The sequence below is a fragment of the Nipponia nippon genome, unplaced genomic scaffold (assembly GCF_047370975.1).
Source record: "Nipponia nippon isolate SJK-2023a ecotype South Korea unplaced genomic scaffold, ASM4737097v1 scaffold_5, whole genome shotgun sequence".
Classification (NCBI taxonomy): Eukaryota; Metazoa; Chordata; class Aves; order Pelecaniformes; family Threskiornithidae; genus Nipponia; species Nipponia nippon.
This window is the reverse complement of record NW_028262369.1, coordinates 27,263,588-27,285,481: the sequence shown is the minus strand read 5'-3', so window position 1 is coordinate 27,285,481 and position 21,894 is coordinate 27,263,588. Positions and strand designations below refer to the sequence as shown.

General features: G+C 41.9%; 1 protein-coding gene across 1 annotated transcript; it reads left to right on the top strand.

Annotated features, from left to right (window-relative positions):
• Positions 1 to 504: 504 nt before the first annotated feature.
• SHISAL2A (shisa like 2A) lies at positions 505 to 21,696 on the top strand. Its single transcript, XM_087733302.1, has 4 exons — positions 505 to 873; positions 9,804 to 9,943; positions 16,951 to 17,029; positions 21,182 to 21,696. The coding sequence occupies exons 1-3, from the start codon at positions 692 to 694 to the stop codon at positions 16,980 to 16,982; spliced, it is 354 nt and encodes a 117-aa protein (XP_087589428.1). The 5' UTR covers positions 505 to 691; the 3' UTR covers positions 16,983 to 17,029; positions 21,182 to 21,696.
• The last annotated feature ends 198 nt before the right edge of the window (positions 21,697 to 21,894 follow it).

Here is a 21,894-nt window from a genome sequence, read left to right as displayed (position 1 = left end):
TGAGCTGAGATCTACCCACCTTTCCTTCAGCAGAGGCTCTTGCATACAGGTAACAGAATGACTGCCTGGGCCCTGCTTTAAAAAAAAAAAAAAAAGTAGTCTAAAATACTAAAAGGAAATGCCCTCTGAAAAGAGTAGGAGACTGGTCTCTCAGAACCATTAAATATTATGTGGAGTTTTTACCCCTCATAAAGCCAAGGGGTCCTGAGCCCAACTGAGGTGTGATCCCTCTCAATTACCTCCTTGCTTTGGCTGTCCTGAGACCCCACCGAGGATTCTGGGTGAGGGCAGACCCCCAAAGTCTCTTCTCGACGTGAGACCGAGTGCTGAGGGAGAACCAACACCTAGCGAGAGACGCTGGGGTGCCTCCCTTGAGGTGAGCAACCCCGGGGGCGGTCAGCCCCGCACGGCCCCCTCCCTCCCCTCCGAAGGGCGGGAGGCGCTCCGCTCTCTCCCTCATCTCAGGGCGCGGGCGGCTCCCGCCGCTCCCCGCCGTTGCGGCGACCCCTGGGACGGGGGGACGCGGCTGTTCCCGCCGGCAGCCCGCGTCGCCCGCCGCCTTCCCCACTCTTCGCCGACGCCTGCGGACCCCCTTACCGCCCGAGCTCCGCCCGCTCGCCGCCCCACCTCCTGCCCGGGTGCCGCCGGAGCCGAGGCGCCGGGCAGCCCGGCGGGCGGCCGCCGCCGCACCATGAGCGCCGAGTGCAGCAGCTACCTCAACGCCGACAAGGTGCTGGTGAGCGGGTTCAGCTGCCCGCGGACGGGCGGCGACGCCCGCGCCGTGTACTGCTGCGGCTTCCAGGACGTCAAGTACTGCTGCGATGACCCCCACAGCTTCTTCCCCTACGAGCACAGCTACATGTGGTGGCTCAGGTAGGGGAGCGGCGGCAGCCGCCCTGCCCCGGCGCGGCGGTGCTACGGGACCGCATGGCGGGCGGTGGGGAGGCTCCGGGCGGGCGAGGCTCGGCGGCCCCCGGGGGCGGGAGACCCGTGAGCGCCCGAGCTTGCCTGCGGATTTGTGCTTCTGAGGTACTTGTAGCCGGGCGCTTTCAGGCTTTGTCCCGCTGAGAGTAGCGGTAGAGCTGCTGCTGCAGCCTAGAGAGACTTCTGCTTGTGCCAGGGTGGTTTTTGAAAGAAATAACTCGTGAGATTTGTAAGGAAGCGCTGGCAAATGCTTAGTGCCTGCGTGCAGAGCACCCAGAGTGTCCCTCCGTCCTTTCGGTGTGAGGGGAACGGCTGTCTCGGGGCCTGAGCGTGTAAGATGCTGCGTGCATAAAGTACCCAATGACTTCAGGTACTTTTCAGTGTGTGTAGCAAGATCAAGCACTACATAACTTTCCACTTGGAAGATGGCAGATAATGGGACTTGTGCTCTGCTGGGCCAGCGCGGGGGTCCATCTAGCTCCGACTGGATCTCCAGCAGTGGCAGCGAGAGCTGCACACAGCCAGCCTGGCTGCTTTCTCTGCCTGATTCCCCTCAGGCTCTTCAGCATCCATGCTGGCTGTGTCAGGGTGTTAGTACACCTCTGCACGGTGCTTTCACTATCTTATTATGGACCTGTTATCCCTAATTTTGTCTAATCCCTTTCTGGACTTCTACTGTCTGCTTCGATAACCCTGGTGGCAGCAATCACTACCTGCTGTTTGAAAATATATCCTTTTATCTGTTTTATACTGTTTCCTACCAGTTTTCTGGAGTGCCCTCTAGTATTAGCAGTGTGAGATTTGGTGAACAACAATTGCACATTCAGTTTATGCACAATATTCAAAATTTTGGAATTGTTTGGTACATCGGTTCTTGGCTTTCACCTCTCCAAACTGAACAGTCTTAGTTCTTTTGGATTATCGTTGAGGCAGTGATCCCACTGATCATTTTTGTTGCCTCTCATCCATACCGTTTTTCACTCTATAGCGCTGCTCTTAGAGGTGGATAATCTGGAGCTGCGTACTCAAGATGTGAATATAGCAAGGTTTTACAGAGTGGCAAAATGCTGCCGTCAGTCTTTCTCTCAAAATCCTTCCTGTTGGTGGCCAATGGTTTGTTGTTGTCTTTGGCTGTTGGTGCACATTGACTCTATGATTTCAGTGAGCTGTCCCTGATGACTCTCAAACTTTTCTTGAGCTCAGAACTGCCAGTTCCGAGTTCATTGGCATGTAGGCTTGGTTTTCTTTATTTATACATATACTATGTACACTGAAGCTCATCTACATCACTTTTGCTAGCTCACTCAGTTTTCCACAAGTTCTCTAGCATTCCTTGCCCTCATAGCATTTGATCACTTGTGGAGGCTTGGGATTATAAGAAACTCAGATTGCATTCTTCTCCAGCTCATAGATGAAGACACTGAATAAAATCAGTCTCGGCACTGATCTCTGTGACTTTTCTTTATACTGAAAAGGGACCACTGTGCTTTGCTCCTTATTCTTTTAAGCAGCCTTGAATTTGTATCAGAACATTTTCCCTAATCCTGTGTCAGTTCAGTCTTTTTAGTCCCACCTTCAGCGTGGGGCTTTGTCAAAGGCTTTTTGAAAATTTAACTGTCCGCTGGATTCCTTTACCCATCTGCTTATTGACACTTCATAGACTCCAGCAGGTTAACAAGGCAGTATTTCCTCCTTATAGTAATGCTGACTCTTTAATGAAGGATTTTGAGTCAGAAAGCAGCAAGTGTCAGCAGCCTTCTGAGGGCAGAGCGTGGTAATGAGGTGGATGGGGGTAGTGGCTTCACCATCAAAGGACCTGTCCCTTGTATCCAGGTAAGGTGAGTGGGGCAGGCCTGGGCATCATAGCTAGGGATAACATCCAGGGTCAAATGCAACCCTGTGCAACCCAGACACACTCAGCACCCTGACATTGTGTTTATCTCTTGGCTTAGTGATATTATTCCTTTTTTTACAGACCTTTCTGTTGTGCCAGGTATGGAAGTCAGATTTACTAGTCTGCAGTTCCTGGGTTCCCGTCTAGAGCCCTGTTTTAGGTTGGAGTTACACTCCCAGGCTACCAGTCCTCTGGCAGAGTGGCCTTATGTAATGATGGGTTTCACGCCTTGGCCAGCAGTTTTGCAGTTTTATGTATGAATTCTTTCAGGGGTCTTGAGTGAATGCTCTCCAGTACTGTGGGCTTACTCTCATTTAATTTATCTTGTCTAATATTTAGTGTATCATTATTTAAAATCTAGTTTGTCTGGTACAGATGGTGGGTTGAATATAGGAATCTCCCAGCCATCCGCAGCTGTGACTGACACAGAATTAATCAGCTTCTCTGATGTGAGAAGACATCCCCAAGTGTCCTTTTTTACCCTTTTCTCATCAAATACCCATACTGTTTTAATGTTATATGATTTTTTTGCATAGTCTTCGACTGTTTCGGTCACAGGAAGCCTTCTCAAGATGGCAGAACTACTGAAAGATTAAGATAAAAAACTTTTGCTCTTGCATCTGGATGAGATGTTGTACTAAAGACTGTTAAAGCTTGATCTTTTCAGAAAGTACCTCCAAGAACTGGATCCCATGAGAGGCTTTAATGAAGCACCTCTCTGAAGGATCTTCCTTTACAAACATTTTGTAGGGTCTGAGAAGTGTGACTGCTTAGCCTCCACCTAGGTCAGAAATTTGGGCCAAAACTTTGAAGCTTCAGGATTTGTTCTCTTTTTGTTTTACCCTCTACAATGGCCCTAAGCTGCTGAAAGGATATGAGGAAATTGCACTTGGTGGGGTTTTGGCTGTGCTTAACTTCTGCCATAACTGTCCATCGTAGAGAAGAGGTGAATAAATACAGTTCTCTAAGCAAAGTCACTGAGTGGTTAGAATTCAAATGTCTGTTTTCAGAAGTGTTTTCCAGTAACAAATCAAACCATAATTTTTAGTTGCTAACACACTGGAAACCCTATGGTATTACAGGACTTTGAAAACTGTATACATTTGCACATGATAGTTCCATTAGGAGTTTAAGGAAAACAAAAATAACATTTTCTGGTCTCTCAGAATGTTTTGATGATCACTGCCTTGCTTGTCTTTGTCTCAGACTGTTACTTATATCAGTATGTAACAACCATGTGTTAAAATAATCCTTCAAATGCTTCTTACAGCTTTTGAGGACACGCTTTAGAGACTTGAAACCCTTAAGACTTAAAACTATTCAAGAGTTAGCCAAACCAGCCAAGGTAGGTCTGGAGACTGAACGTACTGAAGAAGGGAAAGGAGTTGGAAGCTCCAATGGGGGAATTGTTGCAGGTTTTGCTGTACTCCAGAGCTTTAAGTTTCTCATCCTAAATCTTCATTTGCTTGACTCCCCCCATTAATTTGAAAGCAGTGACTGAATGCACCACCAAGTGGTTGGTGGTATCTCAGGGATTACTCCTGTTTGGTGACACACCAGGTAGAATTTCAGGAAGCTATTGCGTATTTCTGTTGTGTTTTTCCTGCTGGGGGAAATGCATTGCCAGACCACTTGGCAGCCAGCTCTGACGGAAGCAGTTCATGGAGAAACCACCAGCCTAGGGAACCTGAAGGAATAGGCACTTGCAGGCCCATGCTATTCTTTTTTTGCCAAATCACTGTTTCCTGTACTATGTTTAGAGCTACATACTGCACTATCCCTGGGCAAAACGGAACCATCTTCTCCCCTCCCACTCCTGCAAAAACTGCATTCTTTCACAAGTGCATCCTAACACCTGCTGTACTAGGAGCTGCAGGACAATCATAAATAATTGACCTTTGAGCAATTTAGACACATTTCATATTTTCCCCTGAATTTATTATCTGTAATTAATATTATTAATTTCTCACTTATCCTTTCTTTTTTTGCTGGTACTTAAAACCAAATAGTATAATATCCTTTTTTTTGTTAGAACAGCCTGGGTTCCCTTTCCACATTTCCTGAAAAACTGACCTTAGCAAAGAGTGAAGGATGTGTTTTTTGTATGTCTTACAGCAGTCAGGAGTCCATGGAACAGGGAAGGGAACATTAGGAAAAAGCAGGGCTATACAAAAATCACCAGAATGTTGTGCAGCTTTTGAAATCGCAAAATGCAGATGCTATAAAACACCAGTGAGCAAAACACTGAACAGCTAACGCTTCAGAGCCATGTGCTGTGCATGTACACGCAGTCATCATGACATCTACTTTACCTCCAAAGCTGAGTGGAAGGGGAGAAATGCTGAGCATGTAGTATTTCTACTGAACTGTGACACAGTTAGGTTCAGTCAGGACCTTTTTTGTTTCTCATTGTTTTAAAATATTTTAGAATTATTTTTGTCACTGTTCAATTAAGTTTTATTTTGCAAATTTAATGGCTTCTTTCAGTATCAAATAGAATTACAGTATCCATTCCAAATCTGTACCTTTTATAAGTTTCATGTAATATTATGTATTTGATTAAAACTCTGACAGGCCAAGTATAGATTTTATTCAAAATGCTTTATTAATTAATACCCATAGAACCATGGTGACCTAATGCTATAGCCAAGCTTTGCTTAGCTGAACTCCAGGAATCTGTTCTGGCTTTCCAAAATAGTGAGTCTTTTGTTCCTGTATGCCCATTCTTCCAGTCTCCTGGGAATATTTATCTGTTTGCTTTGCAAGTACTACGTACAACACATCACTGCAGCAATGGCAGTAGGAACATTTGATTCACTCAGATCCAGATGACTCATGGGCTTCCTTTTAATCTATGAGTGGACATACTGCATCTGCTTAGCAAATATTTAAATTTTTCCCAGCTATTGTTGGTGTGGATGGACTAATTTTGTGCACTAAAAATAACTGTAGGTGTGTGATGCTGAGCATCCACTGACAGAAATGCCGATGACCCACTAAGCAGCTCTCTAGCCAGCAGTACCGGGAGCCCTGGGCAGCCTGCCGACAGAGTGGAGCCTCTCTGCTCAGTAAAGCCTTTGGCTATGCAGAGGTGTGTGGCAGTGCTGCAAGAGCGTATGTGGCACTCAGTGTAACAGCAGTAGGAGCATCAGTGAAATGTGTGGTATAGCTGTATCTTTATTGTATGTAGAAAACAACCTGGGAGAGTTCTGTTTGGGCTGTGGATCTTCTACCAAACTTAGCATTGCTCGTGTTCAAAGAATTGTATGAAAGCTGCCAGGGTTAACCCTAGGCCTTCATTGCCATTTTTATGCTAGATCATCGTTTTGGGGGTGGGTGGGTTGTTAATGCAGAGGTTTTCACTTGCTAATAAAGGCCACAGCTGTGGGTAAGAGTGACTTTTTAGTTTGCTTGTTTAACGTCTCTGCTGTCAGAAGACCGATCTTGAAGACACACTCTGAGGCCTGTAGACTGTTATCATGTGGACTGCTGAGTGGATATAAACAGCTAGTGTTGAAGGTAAAGATGGGAAGATGGCAAAATGTTTTTAGCAAGGGCTTTTCTAGATGGATATGCAGCACCACAGTAATTGCTGTAGAATCTATAGGACATGCTGAAGGGCTGTCTTTATTTTCAGAGGAGGGTAATCATTAAAATGATCAATGATCATAGTTATTTTGGTATTTTGTTTCTGATAACAGTTTCAACTATAAAAAAAGAAAGAAAAGATTGTGTTCTGGTTAAAAAACTTCAGTGTTCAGAGCTGTGGAAGGCATACTAAATTCCTCTGAATTAATTCAATAAATTAAGAAACAACCCCCCACGCCCAAACTTTAAACTAAAACTAACTTTAAAGAAATTAATCATACTTTCTAAGAGGGTTTATTGTCCCCAAAAAAGCAGGGTTCTTTTACATGGTGTGCAAAAAGCCAAATAACACATGGAGTGGAGATATTTGTTTATTTCATGTCTGCACAGAGATGGGTGCTAGGTGGTAACTCCCCAAAGCTAGCACACCTTGGTTAACGTACGGTGACATTTTATACATTCTAAGTATCTGTTATCAGTGTTTTACAATTCCGCATATTCGTTCTTGCTTCTGTTGGTTCTTGCAAGCCTCGTCTCCTACTTAAATGTACAGTGTGTTTTAAATTTACAGAGCATGCTCAGTGGGTAGGGGTCTTCACTTGGGCCAGGGGCTTTATTGCTGGAGGTGTGATTTTTACTATGTTAATTAGGATAGTTTACTCATAATTCAAATGATTCTCCTTGGTCTTATCAACGGTTTTACTCCCTTTGCACTTATCTTGGTATTTTCTAGTCTGGCTGATTTATGTTGCCATCTTGTTCCTTCTCCCAGGGCCATGTGTTATTAACTATATACAGAGGCTGAATAGCATCTTCTGTTTTGTTTCTCACATGTCTCCAACAAATTGATGACTTCAGCACATTGAGAACAATCTGGTATTGAAACATGTTTAAAAAGAGTACATACAAACTGAATCTTAATTTCTGATTGATTTAGGAAGTGGAATCCAGGGTGTCTATTTGGTTTTGTGATGCTGATCTCCGTGTTTTGCGTGAGATCTTTTCACATTGCTGCTGGAGCATGACAAAGACTTTTAGTGGCATACAACCTATGATAAGTCTTGGACCTGTAGTAGGAAATACTGGAGAGTTCCTCAGGAACTGCTTTTCTTACCTTTGCCATTTGTAACTCAAAAAGCATCTTTCTTACACAAGTTATGTAGTGATACTGAAGTTGCATTGTGCTGTACAATACACAACTGTGTTGTTAACGTCATCTTCTACAACTGCATAGAGGAGAGCTACAACCGAGAAGTAATAGATGCCTGAATAGAAAAACATGCAGTCATTAATATGTACTTGATCTATTCAGATTTAGGACAGCTGACTCTGCTTAATGTTTGGATAATGGTGAGCAACCTCCTTTGTCCTGCACTGCAGACTGTTATTTAAATGGAATCTTAAAATAGGGCTAGTACTGACATGACAAAAAAGCACAAATACCTGTTTCTGAAGAGCCTTTGCGTTTGTATTACTTCTTCAAATAGATTCAGCTGTGGAGATCATTTGTGGTTCGATGGCTGCTCACCTCAGCCTCCTGTAGTGTAGCCTATTTCTTCTGTTCTGTCCAGTTGGGTTAAGTTGTTCCAAGGGAAAATGCAAAAATGAGAATCCAGGTGAGATCTCAGACTGTAAGGGCATATTCAGGTTCCATATTGCTTGCCTGTAAGTTTTGTTTGAGCCAAAAAACGATAAGGAAAAATTTGCTTAATACGTGCATATGTACAGAAACGTGTAAGGACACTGTAGTTTGTGCAGATGATAAATACCGTGAAAAATCTTCATAAGGGTAAAGCTATTGTTTCCAGAACCAATCATTTTGCTGATAACAAATTACTGTAGTTGTGCATGGAGCTAAACATTGCACAAATTTCGTTAGTAGATCTGACCAATAAGTAATGAGAACTGCATCTTAAAGTCATACCGGTATCTGCTGTTCTCATCCTGCTGATCTTAAGAGTTTCTTCTGTGGACATATCTGTCTACTGGTGTTATGGGAGCTTGTAGAGAAGCTTTGCAGTAGCTTGAATGTAAAATTCATAAAAACATCCCGAGGCACAGTTCTTCTCATCTCCCTGCAAGGCCACAGTAGCAGTGACTTCTCACTGATAGTGGTGATATATAAAGGCATTTTTATCACTAGAGGATGGAGTTCGTAGAATTTAAAACATTCATCTCTCTTCTGTCCTTTACACATCTGTCAAAATTGTAAATATAACAGAGTAGTAATATAAGGATTCTCAGTCCTTGGACTCTCTCCATCTGTGACCACTGTTTAATTTCACCAGAAGTCAGTGTCTTTGGCTTGGGCTGTAGAATAGAGGACTGGAACACTGAAGGCATCAAATGGCCCAGGAGAGAATAGTAAACGATAGCTAGACTATATTGAAATTGGTCCTTTATTTCATCACGAGAATTTTATATTAGGAAAAGACTTGAAAAGAAAGGTTGGAAATAAGGAAACTACTGAAGAGATTTCTGTATATACATATACTGTCTCACTGAATGTCTATGGAAGAAGTATAAAGTAACTTCTATCCTGCAGAGGTAGTGTCTTGATAAAATCTGCGTATACTGCTGTATGTTTGGCCTCCTGAATATTCTGTTCATGTTCCTTTGATGCCTTTGATATTGTGTGTAAATTAATTCACCTTTAGTTTTCGTTTTACCCTGACAAAGATCATAGAAGACCTTCTCCAATCTTGATTCGAGATTTATTGCATTAACACAAAGGCACAACAGTGATCACAGGACTCCACCCTGCTCTACAGAGCTGCTAAGAGAATTGCATAACATGGCTTGCACGTTTTTTATCCCATTTTTTACAGGCATGTCATCCTTGGTGAGAAGTCTGTGACAAACGTGTACTTTGCTTAAAGTGCTCTAATGGGCTCTTCTTGCCATAAAAATGGCATTTCAGACTGAAAATGTAGCTTTAATAGTTATGTTGTTTGAGAAAAAGAAGTTTGCATAGGCTGCCTGAAGCTCTGGAATCCGTCTTTGTGTGTGCATGTGATATTTATGTGATATTATGCTTATTTGGGAATATGCACTACGTTGGAGAAGTTTTTGATCTCACTGATGCCAGTTACTGCATGAAGTTCTTTCTGATTTTCATAAACACAGTTTAAATCAGACTCGGGAGTAGTATGCATAGGTAACATGAAATGTCACTAAGGAACAGATGTTCAGCTGCTGTGTAATGACACTGACCCTTCTGAGGGCAATGAAATAATGCCAGTTTATGTGACTTGGGTATTGAGCTCTAAACTTCTGTGTGCAGTAAAAATACAGTCGTTCCCCTGCAAGTAACCTCCAGACATCATCCTGATCATTGTTTTAATGGGTATCCCAGGCTATTTGTACACTTAATTTCTTTGGTTTTCTCTCTTCCTAGTGTTGGAGCACTCGTGGGCCTGTCGATAGCAGCAGTGGTCCTCTGTGCTTTTATCATCACTGTGTGTGTTCTCTGTTATTTGTTTATCAGCACGAAGCCACGCAGCAAACTGGATACTGGTTTAACCTTACAGATGGCAGGTAAGACCAGTTGTTACTGATAATTACTGTTATTTCCTCCTGCAGAGGCAAAGCCTTATTCTGTCTTTAAATGGATGTGGAGGAATCCAGCAGTGCGTATTTTCTTTCTGATGGGGACCTCAAGATGTAGTCAAGCTATCCTGCTGTTTTACCTTCTGAATGAAATTTGTACCAAACTCAAATGAAAAAATCTAGCACAAGCTCAGGGTATTTATTTAGTAGTAGGAAGAGTGTAAAACTTCACAATCCTGAGTAAGGGTGCAACAAATAAGTCCCTTTATCAGGAAGAGGTTTAATGAGTTTGTTGCTCTGGATTTCCTGTCAAGAGTACATGAACATACAATAGTGATTTCATTCTAGGGATAAGAATCTCAAAAGAGACTTTATGTGTATTTTCTTGTGACAGGGAGAGATCATTCTTTTCTTCCTTCTTCCTGACATAGGATCCAGTCTTTGAAATCTAAGACTCTTTGCTTCAGTCCCAATACCTGTGTGCCCAAACTGCGTCGATGGACGCCTGCAGGAACAGTGCACGTAGGCAGTGCTAGCCCACTGGCATGGGAAAACCTGTTGCTGCTGCTACATCTCGCTACATTTGTGAAATCTGACTGCAAGTTTTGATGGCAGGATGGGGTGTGATAAGTTTCTCCCTTTGTCTCGGACTTCCTAAATGTTTAAATGTGGCTTCAATAGTTCAGCCAGTAAAGTTGTAGGAAGTAGAGGGAATGTTGTATTTATTTAGGCCTTGGAAGTTGAACAAGTTGAAAAAGGGGAATAATTCTTGGAAAAAAAGCCCCCTCGCCTCGAATTTTTTTTTTCACTAGTTTTTAAAATGCTTCCATACCTGCGTGGCAATAAATGACCAATGAGTTACTGTAATTATAGCCTATTATACAGCAGTAAGCCCCCTCCTGAGTGTCTAGTTAACACAGTCTACTTCACATCAAACTTCCCATATTTTTTTTTGTTCTCCAGGGAATGCAGGCTTTGGTCTAAAAATGGTTTATAGGGCCATCAGGAAATGCAAACCCTCCCTTTGGAGCTACATAAGCTGAGCAAGCTGCTGAAGTGAAAGTCACACATTCAGCAAACTGGTACTAATCTGCAAATTGAAAACTTCACACCTGTCCTGGAGAGAGAGAGTGGAAATAAGACCTGCTACCTAGAATGGCCTACATAAACTCTTGGGTGGGATGAGCAAAAATGCCTAGTGATCTTTTGCAAGATGGTTGTGTTCTAATTATAAACTGGCATTATGCTTTTGAACATGTTGCTGTTTAACTTCTTCCCTCAGATTCTCCTGCTATGGCATCAGCTCTTAATTCATTGCCAGGACAGCAGTACTGTTTTTCTCATGCTTTGTATTTTTGTGCCAGACGTGTTCAGCATATGGGGAGCTGGGAAGGAGGCAGGTACTATTGCACCGCTGCTGCCAAGTGATTCCATCCTTCTCTACAGACTTGAACCCTGCTGCAAAACCACATCCTGCTTTGGCATTAGAGATCATTCCTCTCTTCCTATCATGAGGTGAACAGCATCCCAAGCTCCCCCACCGATGACCTTGCATTCACATAGGCATCCTGTCTCTTGTGATTCCAGGTGTTATGACTCCAGGAAGCTGCGAGATCTTTGCTTTTTCCTAACCGTCTCCTGTGTTGTTTTGAGCTTTATTCAGACTGCATTGCTTTGTATTTAAACGCTGTTTTGACTTTGCTCTCATCCTGTGTTTTTCACTTTTATTATTCTGCTTCTTTGGTTGCTCTGAATGACAATTATTTCACATCTAAACTCTGATAGCTTTAGCTGTTGAGGACGCGGGTTGCCAGAAGTTGAAAGCCACTTGCTTTGCCAAGGTTGAGAGATCTTTGAAAATGTTGAAGGATTTCATTGACAAGCCTGGGTGCTTGTCTTCATCATACTTGGATTTCTTTTGCGTGGAAGTCATGCAAGGTCTGAGTATCTTATGAGATGACTGGTTAGCTGCTTTCAGGCCTGGGGAACAATAAAAGCAGCCTCTCTCCTCCTCTTCCAGTTCTTCTGAGATTTGAGCATAATCATATATAGGCAATAAGAATGAATTTAAAAAAATTAAAGCAGTTTTTAGAAGCTTCAGAAAATTTTAGGCCTGAGGACCATGAGTTTTGACTGTGAACTCAGTTCACCCCTGCTTTTTTCTGAAGTAGCATAATCTTGCCTTTAGATGAAGGCTGTGTCACACATTAGGTGTTGTGCGACATCTGTACCTCTGGAGCGTTAGAGAGTGCTCATTTATGAAAGCAATATTTTTTATTATATTCAATTTCACCCATAATATATCAGCTCAGTTGGAGTTTTGTATTTCATTAAACATACAATTGATTATTGTATGCCTTTCCTCCCTCATGTAATAGTCAAAGTTGGTTATTGTTCTGTGGGCTCATCCAAGATCTCCTAAATATAGAAGTGGAGTTGTTGAATTTTTACAGAAATAATTTCAAGATCGATCATAAATCTAACAATAAATTGGATGTGCAGCCTTTGTTAAAGTTTCTGACTCTGCAAAAGGCAGATCAACTGGAATTTGCCTCTATTTAGCCTTGAACAAATGGTCTTCAATAGCATCAACACAGATACTGCATATGGAGTTCCTGAGTTAGCTAAGTGTGGTGTTAACCCTAGCAAAAATTATCTGAGAATGGAATTTCAGGAAAAATGAGCTCAGTCACTGGTATAGACCAGGGGTAACTACTTAAATGTTAATGAAGTTATAGTCATTTCTATTTGTAGTATCATAGTGTAGAGTGCAAAGTAGATCACTTATATGCAAGACAGTGTGTACAGGCAAACAAGAAGATCCCATATCTCAAGGAGTTTACAGTCTAGTTTCTTCTTAGATCTAGTATTTCTCAATAAAAAGCAGCAACATACTTTATTTACCACTTTCAATGAAATCCTTTCCTTTACAGGCAAAATCTCAGCTCTTTATGCATTGCTTTCTTATTGTTTGCACTCTGCCTCAGAATGTGAGGTTCACCTAGGATTCGGCTCATGGGTTAATGGTCTGCTTTGCTTAAGCGTCAAAGTGCTTCACAGTTTTTCCTCTATTTATCATCACAGCTACCTTTCTGAAGTACGGAGATCCTATTAGCCCCATCTTACAAGGAGACAGAACTGCAAGGAAGTGTCATATTTTTAATGCTTTGTGTGTCGGTTTAGACATTACTGTCCAGTGGAATTTTGAAAGGACATCACTAACCAGAAGATCTTTGTCCTTTTGCTTATGATACCTCTAAAAACACAGCTCTAAGAGTAGCTTGACACAGGAATTTGTGGTACAGAGAACTGAGCCATGCTTTTTGAGACCAAGGTGAATACTCAAATTGTTGAAGCATACTTTTTCTTAGCATAGTGAACTTGCTTTTTAACCATACATGTTGCTCAGTAAACTCTTTCTGAGAGAAAGAGTTTTTCATTGAACTCATTGTGGGTGTTTCTGCTTCTCCCATTTGAAGGATGGAGAACTATAGAATCATAGAATCGTTAAGGTTGGAAAGGACCCTTAAGATCGAGTCCAACCGTTAACCTATCACTGCCAAGTCCACCACTAAACCATGTCCTCAAGCACCATGTATAAAAGTGTTTCTTCTTGGTAAACAAAGACCCCAAAGAAATCCAGGCCCCAAGAATGCAAACGTTATGGATTTTCCCAAGATGAAAGGGAATTTGGTCTTATGCTTTGTTCTCCCTCTAACCAAAAAACTTCTCTTTGTGCAAAAGGTTTATCCCCTGCAAAACGTAGGGAACTAGGGAGTTGCAAGATTGAAGTGTTTTGTTAAGGCTGAGTGAACAATGCTGGAGCGTCTAGGGAAGATGAGGAGGACTGAGTAAAGTTTGCGTAATTGTCAGGAGAGGAGTGGTAAACAGGCAGAAAAGGAGGAATCTAGAGGCATATCTGCTGCTCAGTGCTGGGAGAAGGTAAGGTGCACATATGCTTCCCATGGACAGGCAACTGATGGGAGAGGAGTGGCCATCTGTGCGGGCCTGTTAGAACGGGTTTTGCCATCAGAGATAAAAAGGTAGACCCAAACAGTTTGTAAACACATTTTCTGAGTTGCCCCTGTATTTCTGCCAGCGTTAGTCCGGGAAGACCTTTGGGGCAAGGTGTCCTATACCACTGCAAAGTGAGAATAGCAAATTACATTTTATGATGGTAACTAACATTTTCCTTTAAAACTTAGCACAGGAAGACCTCTGTAATGCATTCAGAGTCAGACAGCAGGGACCTTAGGGATGGAGTGTAAAGAGAACTATGGCCTTGTGAATTACTCGTAAGTGCTGGGAAAAAATGTGCTTTAATAGAAGAGGTCAATTCCTTGTTCTTACAAAGGAATGACATCATAGTATGCAGAAGTTCATGGTTTCATTTCATAATAAGGAAAAACTCAGCTTGAAAAATAGTCAGATAACCTTCCTGTCCCTGTTTCTCTCCTTAACTAAAGATTCCTCGTGCAGCACTATTCAGATATACAAAACATTCCGGTATTTTGATGAAAAAAGCACCAAACTCTCACACTTCCTCCTCCTTAGCTGAGCAGAATTATCTCACTCTATTGGTTCCGAAACCTGATAGCTACTGTTTGAATTCAGAGGCACTGTGCTTGGTTTTTGGAGTATGCATTGTAGCTTTGCTTTCTAGGTTTATCAGTAATTTCCACTTCCTGCAGCTGGGCTTAAATTTTCCCCAGTTAGGCTACTTTTCTCTTTGCTGGCCACCTGCCTCAGATATTTGTTTATGGGAAAAATCAGCCAAATAGGATCAACTATAATTAAAAAAAAATTTTTGTTTCTTTACGAAGTGAAGGAATTTCCTATTTTGGAGCTGGGAATTCAAATTTAGTGAAAGGGGTAGCATTAGCTCAAAGTTACATCACTAGGAAAGATTAGATTTGGAAATGTTTAAATTGGACTCCTTAGCTTTTATATTTCCCAGACTTTCTTGTAGCAGTGAGTTTTTTGCAGCTCATTAAGAGTCAGTTTTTTTACAGCAAAGATACTCATAGATGCTGTAAGCTTGTTTAGATATAAAATCTAGACAGGCTTCAAAAACAGGATGCCTTCCTCTATAACTGATTAGGAATTTTTTTTTAATTATTTTTGGGGGATTTTTTTGGATCAGAGCTGAAATAGCTCTGAAAAGACTTGGTTTCAACTAAGATCTTGGCTTAAATATTTTTGAGCAGATTTTTTGAAATGTCAAACTATCAAATCCCATTTTGATATTTTGAAACCAAACTGCAGTTTTTTTCAATTCAAACAAAACAAAATGCAACTTTCAGAGCACCTAAAAAACCCCAAATAATTCCTTTGACCAATTTGCTTTGTTTCAGGTTTTTTAATGAAAATATTAGAATTCTCAACTCTTCATCCCTATTGGATATAAGGAACCTTTTTTAATCCGTTCCCCACACATTTCCTTGGACAGAAGTACCCTGCCCAGTTATGCTTATCTTTTCTTTTCTGTTTATGTTGGCCCAAGCAGTGGGGAAGTGGAAAATGAGGTCAAAGACAGTGTTGGACTGGAGGCTAATGGGAAGTACGGGGAAATGCAGGCTGGGAGGAAGACTGATGAGCTCCATAAGGAGACTTAGATGAGAAGATAGAGCAGGGAGAGGTGTTGGAGCCAGGAGATAAAGGAGAAACTGCAACTGAACAAGGACCTGGGTGTGCCTGGGAGTGTGTGGAAGGGGGACGGGGCTAGTGGGGTTGAGAGCAGCAGAGCAGGGAGACAATGATGCTGGAGGGGATGGAGAAACTCCTGAGAGGGCTAGGGAGTGGAAAAATGGCTGTGGGTGGGCTGGAGAGCAGAGGCAGGGTGCTTGGGGAGACATATGAAGAGGGAGCCTTGCAGATGGGAAGCATGCACAGGGTTGGAACAACTAGAGATTTAGGGCAGAGAAAAGAGATAGGAGTGACTCAAAGTATGAACTGAGCTGGTTGTTCATGGAGACAGGGACTAGCATGGGAAGCATAGTGGCAGAAAATTAGGACTGGAAACAGTGAGGAAAGCAGGAAGGGAATGAAAGAATGAATATAAGGTAAGAAAGAAAAGAAATGAAGTTCAAAATGTGGTCAGAGAAGTCTTTCCTTCTAGAGCTTTGCTTTCTCTGCTGTCAGCAGGTATCAGTGATACTACTGGCAGAGTCTCTCTCTTCTCCCTTCCTGGCAGTGACCCACTGCAGACTGCTTTTGCTTTGGTTATTCTGATCAGTTGGGCAAACTCAAGTTGTCTGCACTGAATCTAAAGATTCCAGCTCTTCCGCTCCAAGCGGGTGTCTGTATCAATTACCTGGTGGACTTTTAATGAACTATTACTTATTTTAACCTATGAAGTTGTGCTCTGAAAAACAATATTCAAATACTACTAAGCTTCAAAACCAAGCACTCAAAAGATGGAAGATGCCAGAACTTAGGATTTTCTGGGCAACTGGTAGAATGCCTAACTAAAAATTGCTTTATTTGTTGCTGTCATCCCTTCAATGTTTCTGAAAAACAAGGGTGACACTTCTTTCAGGCAAAGAAGTATTGTGAGCCTCCCCCCACACAGTGCTTTGGGATCACTGGACAGAAGGTGCAGTGAAGGCAATAGTGACTGATCATGTTTGGAGAGGGGTGAATGAGATTTCTGATCTGTTCTGCTGAATATGGGAAATTTTTCTGCCGTTTCTTTTAGGACACTCTCTGATTTCCTGCTATAAGTCCTACTTATACCACAGTGCTGCTACTTTAAACTGTTCTTCATCTTGATGTTTATTCCTTTTTAACACAAGTAAGTTAATAATTGCAGCCTCCCATAGGCTCAGGAATGGAAAGTGGAATGGCTCTAGTCTCTCCTATCCTCTAAAGATTGTAGAGGAAGATTCCAGGAACTGTGTTTTTTTCTAGTGCAGTGGGCACATCTATGTATTACTACTTGCAACTAAAGGAAGAATAATGCTGTTAGTTTTACTAAAAATGCTTTTGTTTTACAGACAGCGAGACTAGAGGGAGTTCAATATGTTAAAAAACAGAGGCACTGGATGGCTTCTACGAATGCTGTAATGAAAAGAGGTACAGTGAGAACATTTCTTTTCATCTTACTCTATTGTATTTGTGTACCCTCTGCTCTGTTTTATATGTGGTGGTGCAGATACGATAAGCATTTTTCAAAATGCCGTGATTCTTTATGTGGGTTTTTAGCTTTCTGAAAAGCACTAGCAAACTGTCTGTTTGATTTACTTATACGTTGCCCTGATGGTGCCCTTACACAGGGAAGTATCTGCACAGACTTGAACAGAGTCCTTCGACGGAGAAATTTCTTCTTCGTTTACTTGTACGTGAATACTCCTTCATGGTTGTGTGCCAGAGAAGATTACATTCCTCTTATGCTGTCTTTGTCCTTTCCCTGCTGCTGTCCAGGATGCACCAGAGCTTACTAAAGGGGCAGCCATCGTAACTTATCATTCGAAAGAAATTCTTTAGCTATGACCCGCTAGAAGGGCTTCTGTGTGACAAAGGGTAAGAGCAGTGAAGTATCTGGTGGGTAGTTTAGTCATATTCTGCTTCTTGAGGATGCTGCCTACAAGCGCTGAGTCAAGTCTGATGGAGAACTGAAGAGGGCTATCTTGTAAAAAATGAAGTTTCATATGCTGACTTGATTTTTATGCTGAAATCACGTTTAAACATCAAACTGCCTATGGCACACACCATGCAAAATAGTATATAAAGTGTAAGCCAGTACAGATGAATTGTACTTCAGACTTAAGAGGAATTTATGAATAATGCAGAAGACTTCAAATGGCATGAAACATGCATTTTACTTTCTGCAGAGGGTGAAAGCTTATGGCTAAACAACCACAGAATGTGAGAATAGCCGTAGATCAGCAATGTCTGTCACAGAAAAAAAAGTGGGCCTGTTTGCTCAGCAGTTGTTCTTAGATCAGCAGGAAAGTAAATGTGTTAGAATTGCCTACTTCATGTATTTTCTCTTGTACCCTTAAAAAAAAGCTATCCTGTGCATCATAAGTGCAAATGCATCTTTCTCAGCATTCTTTATTATCAGCATAACAGGTTGGTTTGGGCTGCTTGTCCTCATGAAAATACTTAAGTGTAACAAAATTCATTTTGAAACTCTTAACCACCTCCATGCATTTTTTTTCTGCTGTTGCAAATGAAGTGGCTTGTGAGAGAAAAATGCCATGGGAAGACTAAAAAGGATCCTGCAGTCAGAAAGCCGTCTGTAGTGAGAAAATCCAAAAATATCTGAGGCAGGCGCTGAGTACTGAGATGAGACCTCAGTTCAGGTCTGTGAATGTGGCATTGCTTTCTGAAGGCCGTGAGCCTCTCATTTCCTCATGCTTCAGTTTGCCTGCCTTCCACTGTGTTATAGAGACTAATGTTTATGGAGTGCCCTGAAGTGTAGCCTGCTAACCCACTATTGCTTACAGGAGGAGAGAAACAGAGGGAGAGAATTGAAAGGCCAGCTGCAAAGGACTTTTTTATAGGATTTGAATGCATGCATTATATAAAGACTAAAAAATTTAGAAGCTTTGTCTGTGGATTAATTATGCAATTCTTTTTTGCTGGCAAAATGAGACTGGCGTTATCATGAAGACTCAAAATACTTGAGACCTCTTTTTGGGCTAAACCCAGGAAAACTATGCCCTTAGCCTGTGCACCTTTTTTCTTCTAGAATGGAGCAGGTGGGAACTTTCTGTGAAAATGAAAAGGGAGGCAAGGATCTTTTCTGGACTTCAACAGATAATCTGGTTAAGTGTTGGTAGGAATTCCAGGTCTCTAATTGTTTTTTGTCCTCTGCTTTTCACGTTGTCTGCTTGTTGCAGATTTCATGCTCTCACCTGTTATTGGGAGCCACTTCACAGTGCAGTGATAAGCCAGAGAGTCCATCAGTGGCTGCAAACCTTCCACTGCTGTGAGAAAGCTACATGTAGCAATTAGATTTGATTTAGCATGCATACTTCCTCTGCCAAATTCACTGGGCTTTAATTAGGAACAGGACTCCCTACACCCTTGCAACTGATGCAGTTCAGCATACAGTTCAAGCTTGTTTGCATGCTCTTTTCCAGCAAAAGGGACAAACAGAGCTCTTAGCTTTAAAAAGGGAAAGGAGAAGAACTAGGCAGCTGGAGGCCTCGCTTCTAACTTGGAGTGATAATATATCAAATTATTAAGCAATCAAGTTACACACAAGAAAAATCTGACACAGATTTCATGAAGACAAATCATGACAAACCAGTCTAATTTCTCTCTTTCTCAAGGTAATTTTGCCTGTCAGATAAATAGGAACAAGTGGCTGTGACTTACAGGTCTCTATGAAAATGCAGTCAAAGAGAAGTTTTCAGTATCTCATTCTCAGACACATTTTTGGAGGGAAGCATGTCTCAGTACTCTATTGCAGTTGAGTAGTAAGAGCTTGACTGAAAGACTGAAGAGCATATGTATAAAATTTATGGATGACACCAACCTGGGAAGGGTTGCAAGACTCTGGAAGATAAAACTACCTTTCAGAATTATCTCAGTGCCATCTGAGCTCCCTTCTCATCTGGCATTTAATCAGAAATGCTGTATGTGGAGATAGAATAAAATATTTCAGCTGGCAGGGGCCTACAACAATCATCTAGTCCAACTGCCTGACCACTTCAGGGCTGACCAAAAGTTAAAGCAAATTATTAAGGGCATTGTCCAAATGTCTCTTAAACATTGACAAGCATGGGGCATCGACCACCTCTCTAGGAAGCCTGTTCCAGTGTTCAACCACCCTCTCGGTAAAGAAATGCTTTCTAACATCCAGTCTAAATCTTCCCTGGCGCAGCTTTGAACCATTCCCATGCGTCCTATCACTGGATCCCAGGGAGAAGAGATCAGCACCTTCCTCTCCACTTCCCCTCCTTAGGAAGCTGTAGAGATCAGTGAGGTCACCCCTCAGCCTCCTTTTCTCCAAACTAGACAAGCCCAAAGTCCTTAGCCGTTCCTCATAGGACATTCCTTCCAGCCATTTCACCGGCTTTGTTGTCCTCCTCTGGACACATTTGAGTACCTTAACATCCTTCTTAAATTGTGGGGCCCAGGACTGCACACAGTACTCAAAGCGAGTACTGCACCAAGGCTAAATACAGTGGGATAATCACTTCTTTTGACCAGCTGGTTATACTGTGTTTAATGCCCTCCAGGATGCAGTTTACCCTCTTGGCTGCCAGGGCACACTGCTTACTGAAATTGAGCCTGCTGTTAACCAGATAGCAATACTGGGGGAGGGTGCACGTATAAGTTTATATGTATGTCTCATATGTTTTGATTTAAGTTCGTCAGGAACGTATAACCATCCTTAGAGCCTTAAGCAGAGGAAAATCTAGAATCTACAAAAAGCATCACTAATAACTCAGATAAGCATCATTCCTCTCAATGAACCAGTATTGAAGTGATGTTCTTTGCTGGTTAGGATGCTCTTTGCTGCTAGTTGCCATCTGCCTTGAAATCCAAGATTTCACACTTCAGAACTTCTGTCAGGAGCTGAATTAGCTGAGATTTTCTGGCCAGGCTTCAGTGCATGTCCATTGTTTTTTGCATATCCAGACAAACATCTGCTTCTAAACCCAGCTGTACCAACAGCTGTTGTGCTTCACCTCAGAAGCAATCCTGTTTTAATGAGCAGTAGAGTAATTTCTTTGCACAGAAATTCTTCAAGTGTAGTTTGGAATATATTTTGGTATTCTTCAGGATTAAAGGCATACATTGTGAGTATGTCTATCATAAAAAAAATGAAATGCATGGTTTAATGTAGATATTAGCGGTGCATTTGCCAAGAGGCAAGATGAGTGACTCTGACTCTGTCGTTATCTGCGAAGCCTTTTTTGTTTTGTTTTAGCACCATTGTGCCTTGAGCCTTTATCACATGCAAGGTGAAATCCTCACTTGCACAGCAGAGGAGCAACAGCAGATCTACCCATCCACATACATCCCCAGAGGAGGCATTTAGTGTTTCATAGCTGTAGTGATGCCCTTCAGAGGTGTAATTCTTCACATGATAAAGGTTAGGAATATAATGAGATGCTTGGAAAGAAGTAATCCCAGTGAAATGGATTGAGCTGTGTGGTTTGTTCTGGATTTGTTTGTAGGATCTCTTTATCAACTCTGCTCTGCAGCAGAGGAAAAAAAATCTTCCCCTGTTCAGTCTAATTCTTAACTGTGATTGGTATTTTGTAGATACAGAGCTGCACCTTTCACAAGGCCCCCACCGAAACAAGCTGTTGACAAAGCCAAGTGGCTTCAAGAGATTTCCTGAGCCACAAGGATGAACTGTGACTGTGAGCCACAACAACCTGACCCACTCTTCCAGAGGTGTTTCCTGGCTATTACAACCACTGTCAATAACCAGAGGCCAGTCTGAAGCTGTGCCAGGATTATGTATTTGTGTATGGTTACTGTACCGAGAAGTAGTATGTTTTGATTTGCACATACCAGCTACTGCTGCTAGTCATTTTCATGCAAATTATTGTCTTTACCCTGTGCAATTCCAGTGAGATGACACAGTTGTCAAGCAGAGCAGAATTTGGCACGCCATGTTGACCAAGCTTTATTTTAAGCTTTCCATGTGTGCCATCTTAATGTGGTGTCTTCACGTCATGAATATGGTTGTCTTTAGCCAAATGTGATTGTTCGGTTCACAAACATATGTGAATGCAGTACCTCAATAAAATCTGACATTTGTTTGTGTTGTATTTCTCTTGATTTATCATTTTCCCCCACCTTTGTTTCCTCAGAAGATTCTCACAGATCTTAAAATTAATTTGATGGGAGAATTTTCCAACAAAAAAGTGAAGTTCGTAAAAAGCGAATTTTTGTAGGGAAGTTTTGATTTCAATAACGATTTTCATAGGAAAAAGTAAACACTGAAATGAATTGAAATAAGCATCCCT

Excerpts from the sequence above, each read along its gene's own strand:
- SHISAL2A (XM_087733302.1), top strand. The coding sequence starts at position 692 with ATGAGCGCCGAGTGCAGCAGCTACCTCAACGCCGACAAGGTGCTGGTG. Across the intron at positions 874-9,803 it reads AGCTACATGTGGTGGCTCAG|TGTTGGAGCACTCGTGGGCC; the intron begins GTAGGGGAGCGG and ends CTCTCTTCCTAG. Across the intron at positions 9,944-16,950 it reads TTTAACCTTACAGATGGCAG|ACAGCGAGACTAGAGGGAGT; the intron begins GTAAGACCAGTT and ends TTTGTTTTACAG.